Source organism: Siphateles boraxobius, unplaced genomic scaffold (genome assembly GCF_051911475.1).
Source record: "Siphateles boraxobius isolate OS27281-9 unplaced genomic scaffold, OSU_SipBor_1 5, whole genome shotgun sequence".
NCBI lineage: Eukaryota > Metazoa > Chordata > Actinopteri > Cypriniformes > Leuciscidae > Siphateles > Siphateles boraxobius.
Genome location: NW_027509141.1, coordinates 20418943 through 20444542, shown reverse-complemented (window position 1 = coordinate 20444542; position 25600 = coordinate 20418943). Strand labels below are relative to the sequence as shown.

General features: G+C 36.4%; 1 protein-coding gene and 1 long non-coding RNA gene across 11 annotated transcripts; one reads left to right on the top strand and one right to left on the bottom strand.

Annotated features, from left to right (window-relative positions):
• The first annotated feature begins 491 nt into the window (after positions 1-491).
• Positions 492-24965, top strand: zmynd8 (zinc finger, MYND-type containing 8). Of its 10 annotated transcripts, none has more exons than XM_077203179.1 (20): positions 492-603; positions 4730-4797; positions 4975-5126; positions 8063-8206; positions 9393-9506; positions 11623-11715; positions 11833-11920; positions 12013-12068; positions 12157-12234; positions 12329-12444; positions 12876-13372; positions 13569-13706; positions 14863-15024; positions 15505-16071; positions 18414-18920; positions 19129-19334; positions 19443-19523; positions 19626-19704; positions 20068-20307; positions 23284-24965. In XM_077203179.1, exons 1-20 carry the CDS (start codon positions 590-592, stop codon positions 23457-23459), a joined length of 3576 nt encoding a protein of 1191 aa, XP_077059294.1. In that variant the 5' UTR covers positions 492-589; the 3' UTR covers positions 23460-24965. The 10 variants fall into 10 exon arrangements, with proteins under 10 accessions (XP_077059294.1, XP_077059292.1, XP_077059291.1 ...); XM_077203177.1 differs by having other exon boundaries at positions 7985-8206; positions 13593-13706; XM_077203176.1 differs by having other exon boundaries at positions 7985-8206.
• Positions 2518-8170, bottom strand: LOC143711557 (uncharacterized). The gene is made up of 4 exons (XR_013194874.1): positions 8035-8170; positions 4947-5076; positions 4320-4481; positions 2518-3254 (listed from the first exon to the last, which is right to left on the bottom strand). It is a non-coding gene; the product is annotated as an uncharacterized LOC143711557 (long non-coding RNA).
• Positions 24966-25600: the final 635 nt, after the last annotated feature.

Sequence of the window (25600 nt, the reverse complement as noted above, 5' to 3'; positions counted from 1 at the left end):
TGTGGTAAGAATTAGTGAATGATTTAGAGGTAATGTAGTGAATGATTAACAAATCGAGTGAACTTCTCTAACTGCATATATGTATCTAAATATAGGTATTAAGGCTAAAAAACATGGATGAACTTGATATTCATAATTTAAGTTAGATTTTTTTTTCTCTCAGTGGAAAGTTTAATTTCAGGACTCAAGGTCTTGTGCTTATACATAATGAAACTGATTTCACTTTAATAATTATTTGTTTTAATTAAGTGTAAAACATCTTTAACAAGAGGTTGACTGTGTGAGGTTGAGTAATTTAGCTCAGTTTTAGCTATACAGATCAAGGCCTAGCTCCTCTTTTAGTCCACAATCCTGCCACAGCCTGTCTGTACTGAACAAAAGACATTTACTCAGGAAACGTGTCAGCCAATCGGCTGCTGCCTTTCATCCTGCCTCTAAAATCCAGCCAATCAGGGAACTGCTTTCATAGCTGTTATCAGAATGTTGGCTTGGCTGGCTTGGAGAGCCGAGACTGCTGTGTAGAGAGAGAGAGAGGGAGGGCTGTCCTCCATGTTTTAATAAGCATTGACATTACCCACAGTTTTAAGCCATGCATCCACAGAGGTAAGAGATTTTTCATTGCTTATATGCTTTTTACACTACCTGTTAATGTTAATGGTTGAATTATGTCATGCAGAAATACTGGATTTTCTGAGAGACAGGGGACAGAAACCTGTCCCAACTCCAAAGAGCTGGATCCTGGCAGGCAGAGGCAACTCAGAAATCACACTCACACTGTGTTTTAGTCTCCAGGATCGCATGACTGACCTGTGCTAACTCTGTGACCAAAATGGCCTCTTCTGGTCCCTGTCCTAGTAATGTTTCTCTAGAGCCGGAGAGGAGCACAGTTGTGTCAGGTTGTGTCACAGGCCAGGCCTCTCAAAATGGAAGGCCCTGAGGAGCAGACAGTGCAGGCTGTGAGAGGAAGCGCACATGTAGAATGGCTGAGTTGTGGCTCAGGTTGCAAGTTAAAGGAACACTTTTCAATGGCTGACATAATGCTGAATGTCCATTTTGCTCAGGATATAGGCCTAATTCGCAAAAGCATACAGCAGATTGATTTTGCTGACAGAGTTATCGGATCTGAAATAGAAGAAACTCTCTTTTCTATAAAATTATGCATATAGATGGTGAATTTAGGCTTGTGTTTGGCTTTCTAAGTTAAATACAGGCTTCTGTCTGTTTACTCGGGTTGTAAAGAATCAGTACAGGCCAGGCATTTTATCAAAACTTAGTTGTGGTATTAGTTGGCAGCCATTTCAGACAGACTTCCTTTTTCAGCTGCGCAACCACAAAGACTGTTTTTGTGTCTGTGTGTGAATATAAGCGTTTTACTTAATGTGGCTTCATTAATATTACGTTTGTATCCAGCATTTTAAATATTTCTTTTGGATGACATGTATTTGGAGAATGTATTTAGTATAGCAAGGGCCTGATCAGAAGGTCATAGCAGAGGACTCTGGACTAGTGGTGTTTTTCCACGACCATATATCAAACTGAGGTGATTTTAGTTTTTAATCTGCTGTAGCAGTCATTGTCTGCTAGTAAAAACCTGTGCGTTTCACAGTTTGTATGTTAAAGTGATTAAACCTGATTGTCTGTCGGTTTCACCTGTCTGATTGACAGTGCATACGTGCACTTGTGATTTCCTAAAATATGTTTGAGCTTATACTTTTAGAAATGTGATTTTATCTTTTGTTGCTGAGATTTTTGGGGGATGGATGAGTTTTATGTGTTAAAAAGAAAGGAGTAGATGATTATTACTACAGGAAAATAAGAAAATTAATTATTTGAATCACAGCTATCAACAAAATAAAATAGCTATTATTAGCAGTAGACAAATAAGACAAATAATATATAATTACAACTATCATCAGGAATTATTCATTCATAAATACGAGCTGTACCAGATGACATTTTACAACCTGAACTAACTAAGGTCTGATGTTTAAGAGACTTATTGACCTTGAAACACAGTCATAAAGGGTCTGCAGGAGTCTCTATGACATCATTTCCTGTTTTTATCATCATCATCATCATCATCATCATCATCATCATCACTTTTATTGTTTTTAGAAAAAACTATATATTAATAAAACTTTTTATTTCTTTATTTCTTCATCTATTTTTGATGGTCAGATCACATAACGTGTTGGACAAAGTTTTTCAAATGTTAATAAGCAGTGAAGCAGTTTTCTAAAACAACAACAGTGATGATGATGATGATAAGAATAATATGCCACACTAATTAATGTTTCCTAATTAACTAATTGACACTAACTTAACTATGCTACACTAACTAATTAAGGTTTTCTTTTAAAAAATAATTCTTTAATTGGGCTTTTTTCCATTATGATATTAAGACAGTGCCACCCTGAAATGTTTTACTTTATGCCCCCTCAAAAATATCTAAATGATTTTTAATACAGAAATTAAAACCATGACACCCCCCAAAACAATAGATCCAGACAGAAAAAGGAGCACCATCAAGTCATTGATCCTATTACAACATTACTGTGCAAACTGAAAATATTTTCAGTTGGTTCATGAGCTCATTTTGGCAGGCGGCTGACTGTAAGTCAATCTACAGCAGCTAAATGGGAGAACATACGGAGTATTCCCAAGACCTGCAATTTAACACAACTCCGATTACATTTTCCAGCCTTTTCTTTGTCTCATGTTGTTTAAAAGGCCCTTAGTGCATTCCTGTGAGTCGCTCATTTGTCAAATCTCCATCCGGCTCATACTTAACACGACAAGGAGACAGAATGTGATCAAAATGGTCGCCCTTAGTGGTGACTTCAGGAGGGGGAGGAGGATAAAACCATCTGACATGTTTGTCCGAAACATCTACGTCCCGTGTTCATTCACACCGGTAGATTTCAGAGTAGAAGATGAGTATTTTCCTGGTAAATGGCAGCAGCAGCAGCAGCCCTCCCTGCATTGCAGCAGTGTATCAGAGCAGAGAGAGGGGAGCAGGGAGAGCCTGTGTGGCACACACAGCGCCAGCCGCCCAATCAGGCGCCTCCGTGTGGCTCTCAAACCAATCGGCAGCACACAGCTGAGGTTAAAGATTGACAATCGCTCTGAGAGCAGCAGGGAGAGCAAGGCCCTTCTGGAAAATTCTGCACCCATCTTTGTCTCATCCCTCACTGCCTTTAAATCTGAAAAAAGCCCATTTAAAAGGCTCAGCCTGAAGAATCTGTGTACTGTGCCTGTAAAGAAAAAGGTATGCTGTTATTATATGTCAGTTTTTAGATGGAGAATCATACAATGCTAGTGGGATTGCGTGTTTTTTGGCGGGAGTAAGCTTGTATTTTAAGTGTATACGTGTTTCTGTGATTGTATTTTGCCCTTTTTAACTCATGTGTTCGGGTTTTTGCTTGTGTAAGAGGAACTGGATTCTGCTGTGGGTGGGGAGTGGATGGTGCATGCAGGTTGGACGTGAGGAGGCCAAGATGGCAAGAGCTCATGCTCTACAGATGTTTGCCTTGTGCATGCTGTCAACACACCCCCTCCCCATCTGCATCTCTGAAGGTTGGGGGTGCAGGACATAGCAAGATATCGCTGCCACATCAGTGCAAACGCATGAGAACAGACCTTGTGACTGTGAATAACATTGTTATTTTGGTTTTTGATCATCCTGAGGTTTGTTCTAGGAGGATGCGCTCTGTTCCTCTGTTCATGAACAAAATATGGTGGGCGTGTGTGATAATGACCCGGGCATCAGGACAGAAAATGGGCCTTTTTAAAATCGTTCAGGCTGCAAAATGACTGAGATGGAAAGCGTTATGTCGCATGGAAAGTCTCAAGTCTACGTGCTGCATCCAAAATTGAAAAGGAGGTTTAGCCTTGGCATCAACCGACAATATATCTGAGTTATGGATCATTGTTCTGATGTGCACATCACATTCAGATGGCGTTTGTGTGTTTATTGAAATTTCTATTAGAAAATTCTCTCTTGGCAGTGAGAGGCAGCCATCTTGGCACTACCTTTGCCAGCGTTGTAACTAAACTGTGTTGCCTTTGGAGAAAAGCACATTATTATTATCCAGAATGGAAACTGTTTTGCCTTTTTGAAAATGTGATGTTTTATGCCATACCACTTGTTATCGAAACCATCAGGAAAGGCCACAGCTGATTTGTTTTTTTTGTTTTTTGCTAGTATCAAATGCTCAGTTGTATATTTGGACTTGCACCTGCCTCATGATGTTTCATGCTTATTCTTAATGTTTAGTTTCTTCAACAATACATATTATATAACAATATGTTACAGATACCTGAAAGTTTCGCATTTTGGAGTCAGATTAGCATTTGTCCGTAGCTAGCGGGCCCTTGGAGTGGAGAATAAGCATATTGTGTTGACTCTGAAGGAGGCCCTGCTGTGAAGCTGACGTCAAAGGTCTCTTTCTCTGTGAACTTCCTTCTCTTCTGCATTCAAGCTGTGGAAATAAAGCCTGAATTCAGTGAAATACTATATGAAGGCATTTTCTTGCTTGGTGTTTGGTCAAATGGGGAAGTTAGGTTAGATTTTATCATGTTTTTTTTAGCTTCATGATTGCTAAAAAAAACTTTCCGCCTGAATGTGAAAAATTAATAATTTGTAAAATTATTTTAAATATTATTTTAAATAAATAACTCCATGTAAAAATGGAGATTTAATATCATTAATTTATTTTCATTGTGGCAGTTTGGCTGAAGGAGAAGGAAAGGAGTCAGATGCAATTGAAGGGATGGAAATTGCAACACGATCCAAGGGTGAGAATTGTCCTTGATGTGATGTGTGCATCGTTTATTTCCACATTCAAGTGTGAAAACAGTGCAAAAGTGTCAGCTTCCATTTTTGTTGATGTTTTGATGTGTTTCAGTATGGTTTAGTTTTGTAAAATTTGTTACTCTACGTTTACATCAGTAATTTGTCCCATTGCTGTGCAGTGTCAGATCAAGGTCCAGCGGAAAGGACCGTTCCTAAGCGCAAGGTTTCCAGCCCCCCTCACTCCTCAAACGGACACTCCCCTTCCGAATCCTCCTCCAGTCCTGTGAAAAAGAAGAAAAAACCAGGAGCCGTCAATAGCAGTAAAGATCAGGTGCAACTTTCGCTCCCCATACAAGCCCTTGTTCAGTCCTGCATGTCAGTCATTCACTAATTCCAGTGTCTGTCTGTTTTATTTATTTATTTATTGTATTTTGGGTGGCTTCTTCGTGGTGATGCACTGCAAGATTGTATGGTATTCATCATTACCATCATCCTGTACTTTTTACGATATTGTCATTATAGGGCCACTTGTTTTTCTGCTGTTTTAGCTGAAAAGAATTTAAATCTGATTGTCAAAATGTGTTTTACGACCCATTTAAACAAGTCTAGCTCTCTCAAATAATAAAATCAGAACTCTAGCAGACTGTCTAGTATAATATATTAGCAAGACGGATTACCTGGGTGATATTTGGCCACTTTAAGATTTGTGCCCACTTGGTCAAATAATAGAAATGCGTCTGTTACAAAATCTACTAACAGCCTTGACAAATAATAATGCTAATTTCTGTTTGCAAATATTTTGTTAAATAAATATTTATTTGATTTTAGTCATTTTCAAAATCATATCACTCAATAAAAAAATATCTATGCCTTTATTTAAAGGGTTAGTTCATCCCAAAATGAAAAATATCCCATAATTTACTCACCCTCAAGTCATCCTAGGTGTGTATGACTTTCATCTTTCAGCCAAACACTATTGGAGTTATATTAAAACATATCCTGGCTCTTCCAAGCTTTATAATGGGAGTGAAAGGTAACTCGGATTTTGAAGCCCAAAAAAGCGCATCCATCCATCATAAAAGTAATCCATACGGCTCCAGGGGGTTAATAAAGGCCATACGGAAAAATATCCATATTTATAACTTTAAAAACTATAATCACTAGCTTCCTTTTATGGCCGTATGCGAGTCGAGTTCCGGCTGAAAAGTGACCTATGACCCGACCCATGATGTAGGATGTAGGAGTAGGTGTAAGCTTAGGTAAGAGTAGACGCTTCTCGCAGTTCAAACCAATAGGGCTGGGCAACAAACTCAAGCTCCTCTGACATTTCTCTTTAAAAATTCTCATTTTAGACTTCTAAATCGTGACCGATGGTTTGTTTTGCTCTATCCTTTACGCTTCTGTGTTTGCCAATACGTCTTTCTTCGGGTCAGAGGTCACTCTTTGGTCGGAACTCCGGAACCCAGTGATTTATAGTTTACAAAATTATAAATATGGATATTTTTCTTACAAAAACACATCACTGCGCTTCAAAAGTTCTTTATTAACCCCCTGGAGTCTATGAGTCGTACTTTTATGATGGATGGATGGATGCACTTTTTTGGGCATCAAAATCTCAGATGCTATTCACTCCCATTATAAAGCTGTTTGAAGGGCCAGGGTATTTTTTAATATAGCTCCGATTGTATTTGGCTGAAAGAAGAAAGTCATATACAGGATAGCTTGAGGGTGAGCAAATTATGGGATAGTTTTAATTTTTGGGTGAACTAACCCTTTAAGAATTATATATTTTAATTCTATTTAAAATATCCTCCATTCATTTAGATTAAGCAGTTTTAACAAATAAACTAAATGTTATGCATATTTATTAGTTATGCATAACTGAGACCAGTACGAATGAGATTTATGTACTAATAAACCAAATGTGATTTAAGTACACTTTAACCGTGTTTATATTTTTTAATATAAATTAATTTTTTATGTGTAAACCTCATACATTTTAACTACCTCAAACTAGCTTGTTCATAGTTTTTAACTTATTGAATATAAAATTGTTTTGAATTTTGAACAAAGAATTTAAATACATTTTGAAAACACAAGTATTTAAATCAAATCAAATAGTAAATATATTTAACAAGTAATTTTCCCTTTTTTAGCAATAAGTAACAATTTTCTAATTAAGTGTCAGATGCAGAGTATATTATATTTTACATAGATTTATGAAGATTTTACAAGATTTAGAAGATACATTTTATTTAAAAAATTTAAATTTATTTATAACTTGAAGAATAATAATAATAATAATAATAATAATAATAATATACTTATACAAAGCCATTATAATTCAAAAACTACTACTACTACCACTACTACTACTACTACTACTACTACTACTAATAATAATAATAATAATAATATATTTACATATTTATACAAAGGCAAAGCTACATCTGAAGGACATGAATGATTGATGTCCTCAAAATGAAATAATTAAATGAATAATTCAGAAGGTCAGTTTAATAAGGCTGTTATAGTGTCAAGAATGTATCAATATATATTCCTGTGTTCTTGATTTATTTGTAAACTGTTGGTATATGTTGAACATTTGTTTTTTTGACTGATTTGGCCATTGCATCACACTCTTTTTCAGCCTCTCACACCATGAGTGCTTTGCTCAACAGCAAATGTATGCAAACAGACCATCCTTAATGTCAAGCCCTGGTATCTGCAATTGATAAACCCTCTTGATTCGACCGCTACCTATGTTTTTGCAGGGTATCCAAACACGTGCCATCTTTCGACAGTGACATTCATTTTCACAAACAACCAAAGGTCCTCGTCTTTAGTTTTATGAGACAGATAATGAGCTCAGCCAAACAAAGGCAAGGCAGGTGGCTTTCATGCAAGCTAAGCAGAAATGTGTATCCAGAAAGACTATGATTCATGTTGATGCTGCTGCAATGAATTATTAGATCTAAGCTTGTTTCTGCCTCTGACAAGGATGCATTTACCTTCATGTTACAGATTGAAATGCCATTCATTCAGTGCCCATTTGTCTACATTTGCTCTCCTCTGTCCTTCCATGCCACTCCCTGATCGATAACCTTTGTGCCTGTTGGTTTTGTCTTGTTACTTTTAATACCCGTGTTTTGAAACCCCGACCCTCTGTTTCTCTCGCCCGCATTCCAGTCAGAACTAAGACATGGTCCCTTTTACTATGTGAAGCAGCCCGCACTCACCACAGACCCTGTTGATGTTGTACCGCAGGACGGGCGGAATGACTTCTACTGCTGGGTGTGCCACCGCGAGGGTCAGGTGCTCTGCTGTGAGCTCTGCCCGCGCGTCTACCACGCTAAGTGCCTCAAACTGGCTGCAGAGCCTGAAGGAGACTGGTTCTGCCCTGAATGTGAGGTACTGGCTCACATGGCTTCACTTTGTCTTAAAAAAAAAAAAATCAATTTAACAATGCAGATTTTTAGACATTTATAAATATTTTTCTAAAAAAAAAATATTTTATTTTTTCCAAAGGCCAATTATAATGTAAAAAGTCACAATTTGTAATTGCCTGGCTTGGCTAACCTTTTTGCATGTGAAATATTGCTGAAGTGTAAATGGGGGAATTCATATAGGCTACCATGACGATGGTTTCTGAATGACCCATTTTTGTAGCGTAGTTTCAATACATTTTTTTAAAAACGTATTCAAAGGAAATAGAAAAATTAAGTTTTTTGTGATATAGAAACATCACTTTAATATTTGAATTTAAAGTCCACCTGTGGTGAAAATCGAGCTTTTAATGTTGCTTATATGTCTACGTGATGTTTTTATTATGCTTTAAGACAAACCATGTGCAAATTCATAAGTCAACACCATTGCTGAGTTTTTTTTCTTAAAACTGCAGTGAACCAAAGACAGTCTCAAAAACACGGTTTGAAATCGCTGGTGTTTCTGACGTCACAAACTACCTTGTAACCAATCACGTCAACGTGAGATCATCAACGAGTGGATCTCTGAGCTGGTGTGGGCTAATTTGCATATTCATAGAACGGTGTATACTAAATGAGGCAAGGGTGTAGAGTTACATTCAAGCTATTTTAAGGCATGACAAAAGAAATCAAGAAAAAACGTTTAAATATGTCATTTTGGTGATCAAAGGTGAGTTTTAAGGGATAAAATGATTGACCACGGGGGGACTTTAAAGTAAGCATGAAACGGAAGATATAATTTTTCTCTATTTTCTTCTCTATTGTGACGTATATCCGAGTGAAACGGCTTCTCGAACAAGAAAAAATGTAGGGCGGGACTTGAGTTTGTCCATCGGGAATTGATTGGATCATTGGATGGTTGTGGTTTGCTATTGCTGTGATCTCATGTGAGTGACAGAGAAGACACATCATCAGAGAAGAGTTGTGTGCTGCAAGAGGGAGGGGAAGTTATTTTGATTAAAGATTACGATAAGGACACGTGAATTTAAAAAATATAATGATGTGCACGGATAAATAATTTATTATAATAATCCTGCTATATTCCATAAAAAAAATAAGAATTGTCCATTTTGATTTCATGTTGAGTAAGCATTTCTCTGTTTTCTTTACAGAAAATAACAGTTGCAGAGTGCATAGAGACCCAGAGTAAAGCTATGACGATGCTCACATTGGACCAGCTGTCTTTCCTACTGAAGTTTGCTCTCCAGAAGATGAAGCAGCCAGGTGTAAGTTTCATGACTTTTGATGGTCCTCCTTCTGCAAATCCAGAATTTAGTGAACATTACAGAGTTCTGCCTAGATCTAGTGCAAAAACAAAGCAATGGTGCAAAATGGTTACATTTTCCTACTTTTTTAACATTGTATACTTCCATATGAAATGAGAGTCTCAAATTAAAGCCCCCTTCCGCATAGAACAGGCTTAGACACAAGACACATTCAGCACACCTGAAACACTTCATGAACGTCTCAATGGTACTCTTTAGTGTTGCTTTCACATCACAATTTGGTTTATTTGTTTGTTTGTTTGTTTGTTTGGGTTAAAATAGTTGTTCTACACAGCAGGCCAACACAAGTGCTAAAGTTTTGGTTTTGAAAAAAATCTTGTAAAATTAATGGAAAAAATAGATGCTTTGAAATTTATTGTAAAAAAAAATGAATGATAATGTTTCCATTACTACTGGATGACATATTGGTATAATGGCAAATCATTTATAACGTATATTTCATTAAGTCACAATTTATGTTTCTACGTTACACCCCAATGTAGATTACTAATAGCAAAAATAAGAAACCCAAAAATAATTTATTCAAAATATTATGTCATGCAGGAACTACTGGGAATGTTTTTTTTTTATGATATGGTAATAAATAGTTTTTACTTTCAAAAACCTTACATTTTGCTGTATTTTAAAGTAAAATTACTGTGATATTAAACCAATTACAATTATTAACTCTTATTAAATTAAGAGATTTGAACTGCACCATTTTGCGTGTTTATTTATTTATTTATTTATTTATTCAAGCATTTTTACAGTGTACAAAAAACAGTGAAACACCCTTAAAGCGCCATCCCAGATCATGGAGCAGTTTTCTTTCAAAACATAGCTAAGCTCATTTATCTTCTCCAAGCTTCTTAACTGAGAAAGACTTTTTAATTGGGAAAACAAATATCCTGCAGAAATCACCTAGCTATATTCTCCACTTTTTTGTCCCCTACTTCTCCAATATGTTTGAAGTCTTCCTGCCGTATCAGTCATATAGTATTACTAGCTTGCCCTGTAGTCTAAATGGTGTAGATGGTGGAGGTGGTAAAGTGAAAGATGTTCTGCTCAATACCAGTCATGCAAAGACACTGTGGGCATTATTGTACTTTAGACAAAATGTTCCTTAACCCATAAGTGTCACCGGCCCATAGCCATTACATATTTAAAACAGTAATATCCTATACTAAACCTAAACTAATCTTGACAAACTATATATCACTTGAAAGCTTAGAATCTCTAGTTTCCATATTTGGTGATTTTCAAAATAAATTACAGAGGAGCCGTAATTTATCAATTTTGCAACAATAATTTTTCATACTCCTAAGGCGTGTTCAGACCTTTATTTTGAAATAGCGTTGAACATGAAAAATCATGAAAGAATGGTAGAAACCTACGTTTGTTTTCACGAAAATGTTTTAAAAATAAAGAAAAAAACAATAGATTCATCATTTGTGATGTGGCAGTGAGTTATAACGCACATACGTGTTATTTTTATGTGTTTATTAGAGGTTAAATTCATATCAAAATCTACCACACTTCCCATACTATTTCTGAATAGGATGTCTACTTCATAAATTGTATGAAAATTGAGACACTTATAGGGTTTTTAAAGGGGCAGTTCATTTGCTCACCCTGGTGTTGTTTAAAACACACTTTCTCATATTTTCTTAAACACAAAATGAGATGTTTATGCTGATCTTCTCTGCAGATTTCTGTACAGTGAAAGTGAATGGGGACCAGAGGCTGTTAAGCTCCAAAAAAAGCACCATAGAAGCATCAAGCAAACGTTGTCCGAAAAATTCATGCACCACATCTCAGATCTTTTGAAATCGTATGATAGCTTTTTGTGAGAAATAGACCAAATTTTTTATCTTTAAAAAACAAAAACATGTCTGATATCCTTGGTCACCATTGCCTTTCATTGTATAAAGAACAGCTTGGATATTCTGCTAAATATTTCTTTTTGTGTTCCTTGAAGAAAGAAAGTCATTCAGTTATCAAAACAATATGAATATATTATTAATTTTATTGGGTGAACTATACTTCAATACTAAAATGTCTCTCTTTTTTTCCCCAGACGGAGCCATTTCAGAAGCCGGTGTCATTGGAACAGCATCCTGATTATGCAGAGTATATATTTCATCCCATGGATCTCTGCACTTTAGAAAAGGTGAAAGTGAAGCATTTGACCCTGAAAAAATCAACATTGCCAAATCTTAGGAATGTATAATATCTGGCAAGTTATGAAAGGGTTTCATTAGTGTGTTCACTTTTTGCTCCTATTCAGAATATCAAAAAGAAAATGTACGGCTCCACTGAGGCTTTCCTTGCTGATGTGAAGTGGATTTTGCACAATTGTATCATTTATAATGGAGGTTGGTTGCTAACAGTTTCACAGTCTTGCCAAATTTGTTTCTGCTGAGGGTTTATGTTAAAACTAACAGTTTCCATCTGTTTTTTTTCTTAGGCAACCATAAACTTACAGCAACGGCTAAAGTTATTGTAAAAATCTGCGAGCATGAAGTATGTAATGTAAACGATAAGAACTGTAAGCAAAAATAAACATATACTTTGTTCAGTACCAGTTTTTTAAACACCAATTATCTTTCAGATGAACGAGATCGAAGTCTGTCCAGAGTGCTATCTCTCTGCATGCCAGAAAAGGGACAACTGGTTTTGTGAACCATGTGTGAGTGTCTTACACTAAACAAAATGAAATTCCTTCTTCACATAGTAACCAGTGTGAGTTACCCGTCTGTTCATGAAATATGTGTGTGCATCAGAGCAACCCCCACCCTCTGGTCTGGGCCAAGCTGAAGGGATTCCCATTTTGGCCTGCCAAAGCTCTTCGAGACAAAGATGGACAGGTGGATGCACGTTTTTTTGGGCAGCACGACAGGTGAGGAACCTTTGAACCACATATTAACCATCCACTATGCGGCAAAATGTCAATCAAAAACTTAATTTGCTTCATCTTAATATTTTTTTAGTCCTAATCAGAAGTGAGCATCAACAATGTTGCATAATTGCACTTTGACAGCCCATCCAAATGTTTTTTTCCATAAAAATTAGTTTTTCCATAGAAAAAGATGTTACTAAGCTTCTTTGTGCAGTCCACACATTATTTTCAATGTGGATTTTTGTTGCAATTTTATATTTTTTGGCAGCCCTATTGATTGGCTATGATTGATATCGTGCTGCATTTCAATTTAGGCGAAGACAGAAAAATTACTTGACATTTCACATAATTTATAGATATAGTTAACAATTGGGCGTTGAGCGTAGCTTCACTGTTTTATTTTATTCTAACTTATTTGTTATAATATACAGGGCCTGGGTTCCTATTAACAACTGCTACCTCATGTCCAAAGAGATTCCCTTCTCTGTGAAAAAGACCAAGAGCATCTTCAACAGTGCCATGCAGGAGATGGAAGTGTATGTAGAAAACATCCGCAAAAAATTCGGAGTTTTTAATTACGCCCCATTCCGCACACCGTACACACCAGACAACCACTTCCAGATGCTCCTGGACCCGGGAAATCCTGGCGCGGGCTCCATCAAACCTGAAAAACTTGAGAAGATCAAGTTCAGCTTTGATGTGACGGCATCTCCTAAGTTGCTCGTGGGTAAGAGCATGGTGTCCAGTGGGAGCGTAGGGGGCGGGACAGGAAGACGGATCTCATTGACGGATATGCCTCGTTCACCAATGAGCACTAACTCCTCTGCCCATACGGGATCTGATGGAGAACAGGAGACTGCAGAGAAAGGTCATGCTAGAGCGGCTCTGCCCCATTATAGCACTGGAGAGGAGTCACTGGATTGCACTGGTATATATAAGCTGCTTTGCATATGTATGGTCTACTTGTGAAATATATTGAAAAAGGCCTTTAAAGATATAGAAGAGATCAGAAGCAACCTTACATGTATTGCTATAGTTTTAGACACAGTAATACATTTAATTGTGTTATAATAGTATTTAAACATAGTGGTATGTTTTATTAAAGCTCAGATCTACTCTTGCAGCATCGTCTACCCCTCCTAAAGCAGGTCTCACAGGCAACACCTTAGAAAGCCCTAAACCCTTCCACTCACCAGCTCCCAGCACCCCGGTTAAACAGGAGAAGACCCCCACCACTGGCAGCATCCTCAACCTCAACCTTGGTAAACCTCCGTCAGTTGATTTATTAATTTTCTTTTAAAATAAGCAAATTTATTTTCTGAATAATATACACTACCATTCAAAAGTGTGGGGTTTAAAAGTTTTTGAAATAAGTTTCTTATGCTCACCAGGGCTGCTTTTATTTTGATAACAGTAAAAACAGAAATATTGTGAACTGATTGTGAAAAATGTATTTTGATTAAAGATTACGAGCGCACATTAATGTTTTTAAATTTTTCGATGTGCATGGATAAATCATTCATAATAAATACTGTTATACTCTCTCTCTCTCTCTCTCTCTCTCTCTCTCTCTTTCTCTCTCTCTCTCTCTCTCTCTCTCTCTCTCTATCTTCTATATATATATATACACAGTATATATGTGTGTGTGTATATATGTATGTATAAAATAATTGTCAATTCTGATTTCATGGTGACTTTAAACTTGGGCCTCATTATTGTTAGTCTTTTTTCACAGAAACACAAAATTACCACACAAAAAAAAGTCTCAAGCACCTGCAGCAGCCCATACTAATCAACTGTTTTCTATAATAAATATTTTTTTCAAACGTGATTTATTGCTGTGATGGTAACTGAATTTTCAGCATCATTACTCCAGTCTTCAGTGTTATTTCAAGGAAAAAATATTTACTAAACAGGGCAAATTAGTGTGACAGCGCAATTCCAAAAAAGCACCAATGGGAGTGGCATGTTCTGCCAACGCTACCTTCTAAGAGCAGCGCAAATTAGTGTCTGGTTTAACACGTGCTTATTTTGGGCAGTAAATAATGGCGCAAATACCAGTAAATTGACTAGCGCAAACCTTAGTAAATCACCTTGCAAGATACATTTAAATACTCTCCTCCCATAAATTATGAGTCTGAAAGAGAAACTCCTACAAATGCATATACAATAAAGTCAGCTGCAAAAATAACTCTGTCCTTACCTTTTCAGCACTAATCTTTCACGGGGTTTTCGCTGGTACAAGCTGTTAGTAAATCTGGCCCATAGTCTTTCTAAATCATCCTAGATCTTATTTTTACAAGATGTTTTGTACCTCAAGAAAGACTAGTGAATTAAGAATTGGTAAACTCTTTAATTCAGCCCATATGCTTTTATATGCTCATAATGTTCTAGTGAGAGCCTTGTGATCTCTTTCAGATCGTAGTAAGGCAGAGATGGACCTGAAGGAGCTGAGTGAAAGTGTCCAGCAACAGCAGCAGCAGGGGGCTCAGCCCTCCCTCACCTCTTCAAAGAGACAAATCAGAAGCCGTTTCCAACTCAACCTGGACAAGACCATAGAGAGCTGCAAAGCTCAGCTGGGTCAGTTCAGAGACACAAAAGCCAGTGTGTTCAGTGTTTTATTCACATTGGTGCCATTTACAATGAAATTCCGTTAAAATTCCGTTAAACATTTTATTTTATTAGATATTCAGAAAAAATAAAAAACTTTATTTTTGACTAATTATGCCTATTTATTCCTTGTTAATTAGAATGCGGTTTTGATTAGCTCGATACACCTTTGGGAATATCTTATAGTTTTTACAATAGAACATTTTTCGATTTCTCAAGATAATATTTAAATACATTTATAATGAAACTGTTGTCAAAAAAAATTGGCACAAAGAATCTTGGAATTTTTTTTATTTTTATATATATATTCACCAGTAATTGTCACCAGTCAGTTAGTTACACTCTGACTCTGGCAGTCATTTATTTTGCAATGCCTTTTTATTTATGAAGAAAATGATAGTGAATGTGTTATTACTATTCTGAAGGTTAAACATTTGCTCTGTCTCATAGGTATAGATGAAATATCTGAGGATGTATATAAAGGAGTAGAACACAGCGATTCAGAGGAATCCGACAAGTCTGACTCTAGCGACAGTGAATACGGCAGCGACGATGAACAAAAATCCAAGAGTGGCCAAGATTGCAAAAACTCAGCTGATGATAAAAATGAGAAAGAGCCACCCAAGAAAAAGTCAAAACCATCGGCTGCTGCTGGTAAGGACAAAGACAGCAGCACAGAGTCTGCTGCTCCGGCCAGTACAGCAACCAAAGGAGAAACCAGCCAAAAAAGCACCTCCAACCCAATAGCTAAAGACAAACCGGGTATGGACTCTGAGAAAGAACCTCCTGAGAAACAGAAAGCAGCTCAAGTATCCTCAGATTCCAGAGAGAACCCTAAGAGCAGCTCTGAGGAGGCCGGGCAGCCGGCATCTGTGGATGTAGACATGGACTCAGATTCTGAGAGGGAGCTGGTCATTGACTTGGGGGAAGAGCAGACAGGGAAGGAGAGGAAGAGGAACAGGAAAGATTCAGCCGCTGTCACCGCACTCAAAGAGCCCACAGCCTCCAAAACTGAAGGTCAGATTCCCTTTATGAATCAGTGTCAATAAAGCATAGGACTGCCAACTGTTCCGTTAAATACGGAATCATCTTGTATTTAAGACATCAAAGTAGCGTTCCATATTAAACCCAATCTCCCGTAGAGGCAGTAGTGTAGTCTATGCCAGAGGTCTTCACCCCTGCTCCTGGGGACCCATTGTCCAGTAAAGTTTATTTCAAACCTGCTTCAGCTCACCTGCCTTTTGTATTTTCAAGCGATCCTGAAAAGCTGGTTTTGTGGTGGGTCCAGTGGATCCCGAGGAGCAGGGTTGAAGACCTTTGGTCTAGGCTAGAGTATACGCAAGCATAGGCCGCATGACCACTATAGTTTAAAAGAGATTTTGCCAATGCCCAACCTGAATGTGAGAGACCATACGTATATCAACGTCCATTCGTGTAAGGCTTTAAAGTCAGTATGAAAGTTGTAATAGTCTGTTCTTCTCTTTTGTGACGTATATCGGAGTGACATGGCTCGAACAAGAAAAATACCTGCTGAAAATCCAGCATGGCTGTTCAGCAGCATAAGGTGATGCTGGTTGCTGGTTCCAACCATTGGATGTGGGAGTGCTGGTGAACCAGCAAGATCAGTACTACACCAGCCATAACCAGAATAAATTATATATAATACTATAGTGTATATATAAAATAATTGTCAATTCTGATTTCATGGTGACTTTAAACTTGGGCCTCATTATTGTTAGTCTTTTTTCAGAAACAAAATTACCACACAAAAAAAAAGTCTCAAGCACCTGGAGCAGCCCATACTAATAAGTTTTCTGACATTTTTATTCATACATGGTTGCAACATTTTAGTTCTAATTTTTAAATTCCATTGTTTAAAAAAATGCTTTATTAACAGATGTCTCAAAGACATTCGGTTGTTGACATGAACACATTTATTGCTTCTAAAACTATTTATTATATAGCCTATAATTTATATATAATATATGAATCTTTTAAGAAGCAAAACAAATGTGTTCATGTCTGAGATAAATTTTGCTATACTTCATTATATAACTGCAGACACTGAAATGACACTGCAGGCTACAGTATACTTCAAGTGTCACTTTCATACTTATTTTATTTAAAGAACTATTGTTAGCAACCCAGTAGAGTAGTAAATAATACTATTAACCCAGCTTCTTTAAATCAAGAAAACTTCTAGAAACCTTTATTAGGCCTAGGCTACACCTTGCTATTTGACAAGTTTCCAGCGTCAAGTAATTTTTCTTTTCACACAATCAGTTCATTGCTTCGTGGTGATCGAGATCACACAACCTGCCGAATACAACTTGTTTTAGCTCTGTTTTATTATCAGTTTTGTTTTATTTTTAAACTCTGTTTTATTATTAACCCCAATATTATCAGATACTTTCACTCACACAATAAATAAAAATCTCACCGGTAAGCGAAAACTTTTTTTAATTGATTTTGATTGTTCAATCGCGCAATTTCGCTGTCAGTCAGATATTTTTTAGGCCGACGAAGTCAGATGCACTCCCGGTTCATAACGCGGACACGCGCTTTCGTTTCATACAAACGCGACAGACGCCATCTTGCGTCACAGATTATTATACCGATCGAAAAAAATTCCCTCAGAGAGCTTATAAGTTTTAATGTTACTGTAGTATTGTTGTACTGGTTGCTAAGCCGATTGTGTTGTACGTTATAGTAAACATTTTCGTTGCTGACGTTTAAAGATAATAAACAGGTACGATTGTAAAATAATTTAAGCTCAAATCAATATTTGATGTATTTATTTTGTTTACTGAGTAGCCGTGTAATAAGTGATTCATAACTATTTGAACCACTGTAACTGGAGAAAACAGAAACTAATAATAAACCAGCAAAAGTCTTTGTTATGTTTAACAAAGTAGAAATTAAATTATTTCTTGCTTGACAGTTTATAGTGTTTATAGTGGGTTTTGTTTTAGAATCATTGAGATACTATTATTAGTTTTAATTAATATTTTGAATTTTGTTTTTCTATTTTCAAGTTTTAGTAATTGAACTGTTTATGGCATTTTTATTAGTGACTTAGTGGCATTTAATTTTTTATAGTGGCATTTAAATATGACCTGATATTTTGAATTAGTTTTTATTTTTATATATTTTTTATTTTCATTTTTAGAGTTTTAGTAATTTTGTTGTGTGTTTTTAGTTATTTTAGGACATCAAAATATATTTCTCCCATGAGAAATATTGCATTAGAAACTTAACTTTAATTTTATTTCAAGTAGCCTAATGAAAATGTTTAGTGGTAATGTTTTAGTTATAATAATAACCCTGTCTCATGCTCTCATGTTTTTCTTTGACTGCAGGTAAAGCCACTCCAATTTCAAGTACTCTCACCCAGCCTCAGAACTCAGCGGTCATTTCCTCCTCCCCAGCTATTAAAGACCCATCTCAGTCCCCAATGTCCGTCCCACTTAACATAATACCCCTCACAGCAGCTCCGACAAGTACTGCTCTGACCTCCTCAACCCTCCCCATCACCACACCCTCCAACGCCAACAGTTCCTCCTCACCCATCTCCGCCAGCACAGTAAAGAAACAGCGGCCCTTACTTCCCAGAGAGACCGTACCTGTGGTTCAGCGGGCCGTCGTCTGGAACCCCACTACCAAGTTTCAGACGTCCTCTCAAAAGTGGCACATGCAGAAGGTGCATAGGCAGCAGCAGGGCCAAGCGCAACCGGCCACGCAGGCTCAGGTGTTAACACAGGCGCAGCACAGCCAACAGCCGCAGCAGCAAGCGCAGGTCTCCTCATCCTCGTCGGGACAACAGCCTTCATCCAGCACCAGATACCAAACACGACAGGCTGTGAAAGGTATTCAGTTCAATACGATTAAATAAAGAACTAACATACTATAAATGTATCATATATATAGAGATATTTAATGATAAATGAATGGGAAAAAGTCTTGTGAGAGGAGGCAGTGTCTCCAATGCATTACGATTGGCTGTTGCGCTGTTCACACGAAATGGTAATGCATTATTATGAAAAGTGTCATATTTGTTGGTGTCTTTAAATCCAGCTGTGCAGCAGAAAGACACCCCACACACCACCTCCACCTCCACCTCTGCAGTCACCCTGGTGACCAGCACACCGGTATCGGCCACCATTATGGCAGGAGCCACTGTCAGCTCTTCCTCTTCATCATCAATTGCCACAACAGGAGACTTCCAGATCCCCACCACATCTGCAGATGTAGCGGCAGACATAGCCAAGTACACTAACAAAGTGAGATCCCTGATAAAAATGGGGGTTGAAAACAACATCATTAGATAAAAAACATTTTAATTGTTCCATAAATGTAATTATTCATGTGTGTATTTGAACTATTAATAGATCATGGATGCAATTAAAGGGACGATGACTGAGATATATAATGACCTTTCCAAGAGTACGTCGGGAAACACAATAGCTGAGGTTTGTATTTGTTAAGTAAATCTGGAGAAGAGCAAAGCACTATTGGTGAATTATTTAACAACTTGAGAATATGAATAAAAAAACCTTTCTACCCTGTTACAGATTAGACGGTTGCGAATTGAAATAGAAAAACTGCAGTGGCTACATCAACAAGAGTTATCGGAGATGAAACACAATTTAGGTATGTAATTTTCTCGCACTCTTAAAAATAACAGTTCTCTATGGTTCCATGAAGAACTATAATATTCAGTTAACTTGGGGATACTGACCTATACTGATAAGCTGATAATTAATTTTATGTCATCGTCTCAAACCTGTAAATGGCTGATATTAAAATTCTATGTTTATATATACTGTATATATAAACTTAAAAATAAAACAACAAAAACTAAAGCCAATTATTTGTGATGCGTGAATTTAGCCATTACATTATTGCCTACAATGATTTGCATTTTGTTTATATATGCATTCACATCATTTTTCAATGCCTTCCTAGCGATAAATTGAAAATGTTGTAATATTGAAATGGTACCAATGTACTCAGAGCTAACCATGGCAGAGATGAGGCAGAGTCTTGAGCAGGAGCGAGAGCGAATCGTGACGGAGGTCAAGAAGCAGATGGAGGTTGAGAAACAGCAGGCTGTGGATGAAACAAAAAAGAAGCAGTGGTGTGCAAACTGCAGAAAGGAGGCCATTTTCTACTGTTGCTGGAACACCAGCTACTGCGACTATCCCTGCCAACAAGCACACTGGCCTGAGCACATGAAGTCATGCACACAGTCTGGTAAGACATAGTATGAGGCTCAGAACTCCAACAGAACTTTCATTGGTAATAAAGAAATGCAATGCGTTTAAACCCCTAACTATACAAACACTACAAAATCATCATAATTTACTAGTGCAAGTATGTTTCGGTCCTAATAAATATACACTATACACTAATGACAGTTTTTTATTTAAATTACTGCTGTCAAAAATTAACGTGTTCATTTTGGGATTTCTTTTTTAGTTCATTTGTCCCCCTCGGCATCCTTTGGCTAGCATTACATTATATGATCATGCAATCATTCACTCGAGTGCTTTTAAACTATTCCAACGCAATAAGATGCTGAAGAGAACTCAAAGATGCACTGGCGCATGGGAGGGGACAAGTTCGGTTCACTTAGTTTTCTCGTGGCCACGACATATTAACTGACGGGAACGTGATCATTTAATTACAGGTTTGTTTACGCATAACTCGTGGCCACGAGAAAAATATGTATGATCTTGTGGTCACGAGTTACGCGTAAAAAAACCTGCGTCACCATAGCAACTTGGGCATTATCAAAAATGTATATTATAAATAAATTAATGTTTTATTGGAAATTAAAAAGTGCAGACTATTACAGGCTATTATAGGTATTTTGTGCAATGTTGGCTATAGAGAGCATATGAATGAAGTTTGTTATAATCAATAAATGTTGACAGGGCCTACAAGAAAACATTTTAAATCTATTCACCGATCATTTCTTTTTTTATTTAATATTTGTATATTATTATTATTAATATTCTTTTTTTTTGTTGTTGTGTATTTGATTTATTTCCCCTTTAATTTCACGTATCTCTTTACCTAATTAACGTTCTGTATATTATGTTACTTATGTTTTGTAAATCATGTAAATACCCAATCATGCCAATAAAGTTTTGACTTTATGACTGTATTTTTTTAGGCTTGTGATACGCCAGTATGTGAAGATAAATGAGCGCCTGTTTTCATTTACAAATGTAGTATAGGCTTGTGCCCGTGACAGCATTCGAATGATGTTAAAAGAATATTTAAGATATAAAAAAAGGAGAAAAAATATGAATCTCTTTCCAAACTATTTTAAATCCATTCACTGATATGTAGGTTATCTTACTTTTGTAAATATTTGTAAATAGGCTATTTATTTTATTTTCCGATTGATCTCATTATCTCTTTCCCCAATTAACGCTCTGTATAGGCTAATCTAATAGGCCTATTTACATAGCCTATGTTTTGTAAATACTGTAAATTCCCTACAATCATGCCAATTAAGCTTTGATTCCATATGCTTAATTTCTTTGGGCGCACTTCCGGGAATTTTACCAGAAGTCCACTTTACGGGAATTTATCATATGGTATTTCATTTTATTTCGGCCACTAATTAATAGGCTATAGGTGTCCATAGAATAATATTAATTGAAAAATATTTAATAAAAAAGACATGATCAGTGAATGGATTTAAAAGGCCGTGGGATAGGATGGATAAAAAAAAATCTTGGCGGCCTATAGGTTCTTACATAATCTTTTAGCATTCTTTGATAATAAACTTATCAATGATAAGATTATTATCATTGTATAGGCAAAATCACGCACAATATAGTATAATATAATAGTCTTAAGTCTGCACTTTTTTGTCATCCTTAATTCAAAATAAAACATTAATTTATGAATAATTTCTTTATATAGGCTACATTAAATCATTTCTGATAATCCCAGATTGACATGGTCATGTAGTTTTGTTTACCCATTAAACTCGTGGCCACAAGAAATAATGTCGTTCCCTCAACATAAGAAGTCGTGGCCACAAGAAAATTGTCTTGTTACCTTGACAAAATATCTTGTGGCCACAACATATTATCACGTTCCCACAAGTTAACATGTCGTGGCCACGACAAAACTATGTAAACCGAACATGTCCCCTCCCGGTCACCGTACTGGCACAATGTCTGTGAAACATGATGTTCTGCACACAGAAAGCTGCTCCAGACAGCGCGCCAGTACCGCATGGAGTTCTCTTCTACACTTGAATGGACAGAAACACAAAATGATGTCGAAATGCCCGTTACTGGCGGGCATCATTGTAAGCACAATGAGTTAAAAAATCTTAAATGACCGTAAAGAGTTGAGAGAATATCGGAAGCAAGTCAGATCTGCTTCATGTGCGTGAGGTCTTAAAGTGACAACAGCCTAATAAACTCTCATTAAAGGGATAGTTCACCTTTATATAAAAATTAAGTCATCGTTTACTGACCCCGGTGTTGTTCTAATGCTGTATGCCCTTCTTTCTTTTATGGACCAAAAAAGGAGAATTTTTTTTAAAAGTCCCTTTCACGCTCGTCCATATAATGGCAGTGAATAGCAACCAGCATCAAGCTTTTTTAAAAAGACGCAAAAGTATCACAGAATGGTCCCATGCGAGACGTGCCATATATTCCAAGTGTTCTGGGGTATATGACTGGGTTTAGTGTAACAAGTTTAATGTATCATTCAACACACAGCTGCACAACTTAAGCATGTCAGGTAGCTGTGAACTGAAGACCAACGGCCAAGGTCAAGAATTTTGTTTAGAAATACATTTGTTCTGTTGTTCACTAAACCTTATCACATACCCCCAGAACACTTGGAATAACACGTGTTGCATGGGAACATGATCAGTGTCACATGATCCTTCAGAAATCATTCTAATATGTTTAAGAAATATTATTATTATTATCAATGTTAAAAACAGATGTGCTGCTCAGTATTTTTGTGAAATATTAGCATTTATTTGAAATACAAATGTATTGTGACAATGTATTTACTGTTACTTTTTATCAATTTAAAGCCCTGTGTGTGTGTGTGTGTGTGTGTGTGTGTGTGTGTGTGTGTGTGTGTGTGTGTGTGTGTGTGTGTGTGTGTGTGTGTGTGTGTGTGTGTGTGTGTGTACACATGACTTGTCTTATTAATATGTATATGATATTACTTTGTGAATTCCAGCAACATCATCACAGCAAGAACAAGAGTCAGAAGGCAGCACAGATGTTACTCCCAAAGCTCCTGGGCAGCCGAACAATGGACCCAACTCACCTAAAGAGACTGTAACTGCAGCACCTGCAGACAAAGACAGTGAAGCAGATAAAGTTAAGGACAATGTCACTATCACTATGTCCTAGCTCACATGGAAAAACATGGGGGAAAAAACATACACTACAACAGCACTTATGTTTGTACAGCTGTACATAGATGTTGTCAAATTCTTCATGACAAAAACTCTTTCAATTAACGTTTGTCTTGCCTGATTGTGCTTCGTTTTTTTTTTTCTGTTATGACTGTCTGAATGTTCCAAAACTAAGACACAAAGACCATCTAAACATTTCCTGCTAGGATTGAGAGGGTTGTACGATTGCTCTGTTGAGTTTGATTGTAACAGATTATTGACCAGTTTATTTCTTCTTTTTCTTTCAAATCTTGTGTGTATGTGGGGACTGATAACTTTTGAGTTCATATTGTTAATGTTGCCAAAATTATATTTAGAATATTTCAGAACACCTGATTTGCAGGTATAATCTAAAGAATGAGTAACATCATTCACTTTAAAAATGGTTACAGCGACATGTTTTTTTTATTTCCAAGTCCAAAAAATAGTACAAAATGTGGTTATTTTTATTTTTTGTATTTTTAAGAAAAGTCTGTGCTGTATTTATTGGAATATCTTATTTATGCTAATTTATCAAAAGAACATTTGGTTATATATAACCTAAGAGACTACTTTATATATTGTCCATACATCGCTAAGACGAGTTTAAACACTGTTTCACAAATTATTACTACTTTATCTTGTTCGATTTTGTGTGTCCATGGAAAGGAGAAGGTTGAAACATGTTGTAAAACTGTATTATCACTAGATAAGAGTGAGCATTATACATGTGAGGCTGTTCATTTGGTTTCCTGTAATATATCTTAAATGCCTTCAGTTTTTTTGTTTAGTCTGTTCACCTGATCCTGTTGATGTTATTTTGTATCTGTAGGATCTCATTGGCTCTTTTTATTTATGTTAACCTTTAACAGTTGAAAAGTACGTTTACGTTTAACAGTTGCAAGGTAGTGTTAGGCCAGTGATGAATGACAGATTTTGTCATGCTTATATTGTTGGTGTCAAAGAATTACTTGCCTTTAAGATGGATTTGCCTTTAAGATACCTTTAGATAAGTCATTTATGCTTCCTTCTTGATCTTTCAAAAATACCTGATTACTTTGTATTTAAACATTGGAGAACTTTTATTATTGGTTTTATTTAAATTATTTTTAATATCCTTGTTAACTGGACGGTAACTTCACACCAACACAGATGACTAAGAAAGTACTTGTTTAAAACTTTTTTTTGTTAGTTATAATTTGCATATAGCATTCATTTTGATGCTGAATCCTCAATGTTTTAAAAACAAATTCTTATGAACCCATAAGATACTGTATCTATGAACCACACATATTCCTCTGTTATGCTATTAATAGTGCATAAATATGTTATTCCAAAACATGTACAGAAAAGGAGAGCGGTCAAGAAGGACAGATAGATGTTTACATATTGTATATAAATAAAGATCTGGTGGTCTAAATTGTAATTAATAGTTTTTGTATGGTGCAAGTGAATTAAAGAGAACACCCATGTAAATATTTCACATTGGAGTCATACTTTGATGAGTGATTGACATTATTAACAATAGAAAAAAGTGGACTTCACACCTATACACCTTATTGGGACCATCAAATGACAGTATTACAAAAATTCTGTGTAAAGTTGTATGCTGCATATATGTCTGGGTTACATGTAAGTGATTACTAAAAGAAGTGTTTTGTTTTTGCCGCATTATGTTTGTGGTGACTTGTTGCATAATATTTTGTGGACATCTCTGTTTTTATTGCTGTCAAATCTTGTATCAATCTGAAGATTTGCTGGATCTAAAGGAAGGTAATAAGGCAAGTCCGGATCCAATGTTTGTGTAATGTAATGTGGGGTGAACTCAGAAATGAAGGAGGGCTGGATCCAAATGCAAATAAGGTTTATTAAAGGAAACAAATGTAAAAGGAACGAAAATAAACTAAATAACAGACTCAAGGAACAGATAAATGGAACTGAACTGAGCACGCCAACAGATAGACTTGACAAAAAAAACACAGGCAACACTGGGGTTTATATACACAACATAACAAGGGACAGGTAGTTTATATACACAACATAACAAGGGACAGGTGTAAACAATGAATCACTATAGAAACTAATAAGGGTAACTATAGAAACAAAAGCAAACAAAGA

What these genes read in the sequence shown, in the direction of transcription:
- zmynd8 (XM_077203176.1), top strand. An exon ending in AATTGCAACACGATCCAAGG is followed by an intron (nt 4,798 to 4,974) that starts GTGAGAATTGTC and finishes ATTGCTGTGCAG; the next exon opens with TGTCAGATCAAGGTCCAGCG. An exon ending in TTGTATCATTTATAATGGAG is followed by an intron (nt 11,921 to 12,012) that starts GTTGGTTGCTAA and finishes TTTTTTTCTTAG; the next exon opens with GCAACCATAAACTTACAGCA.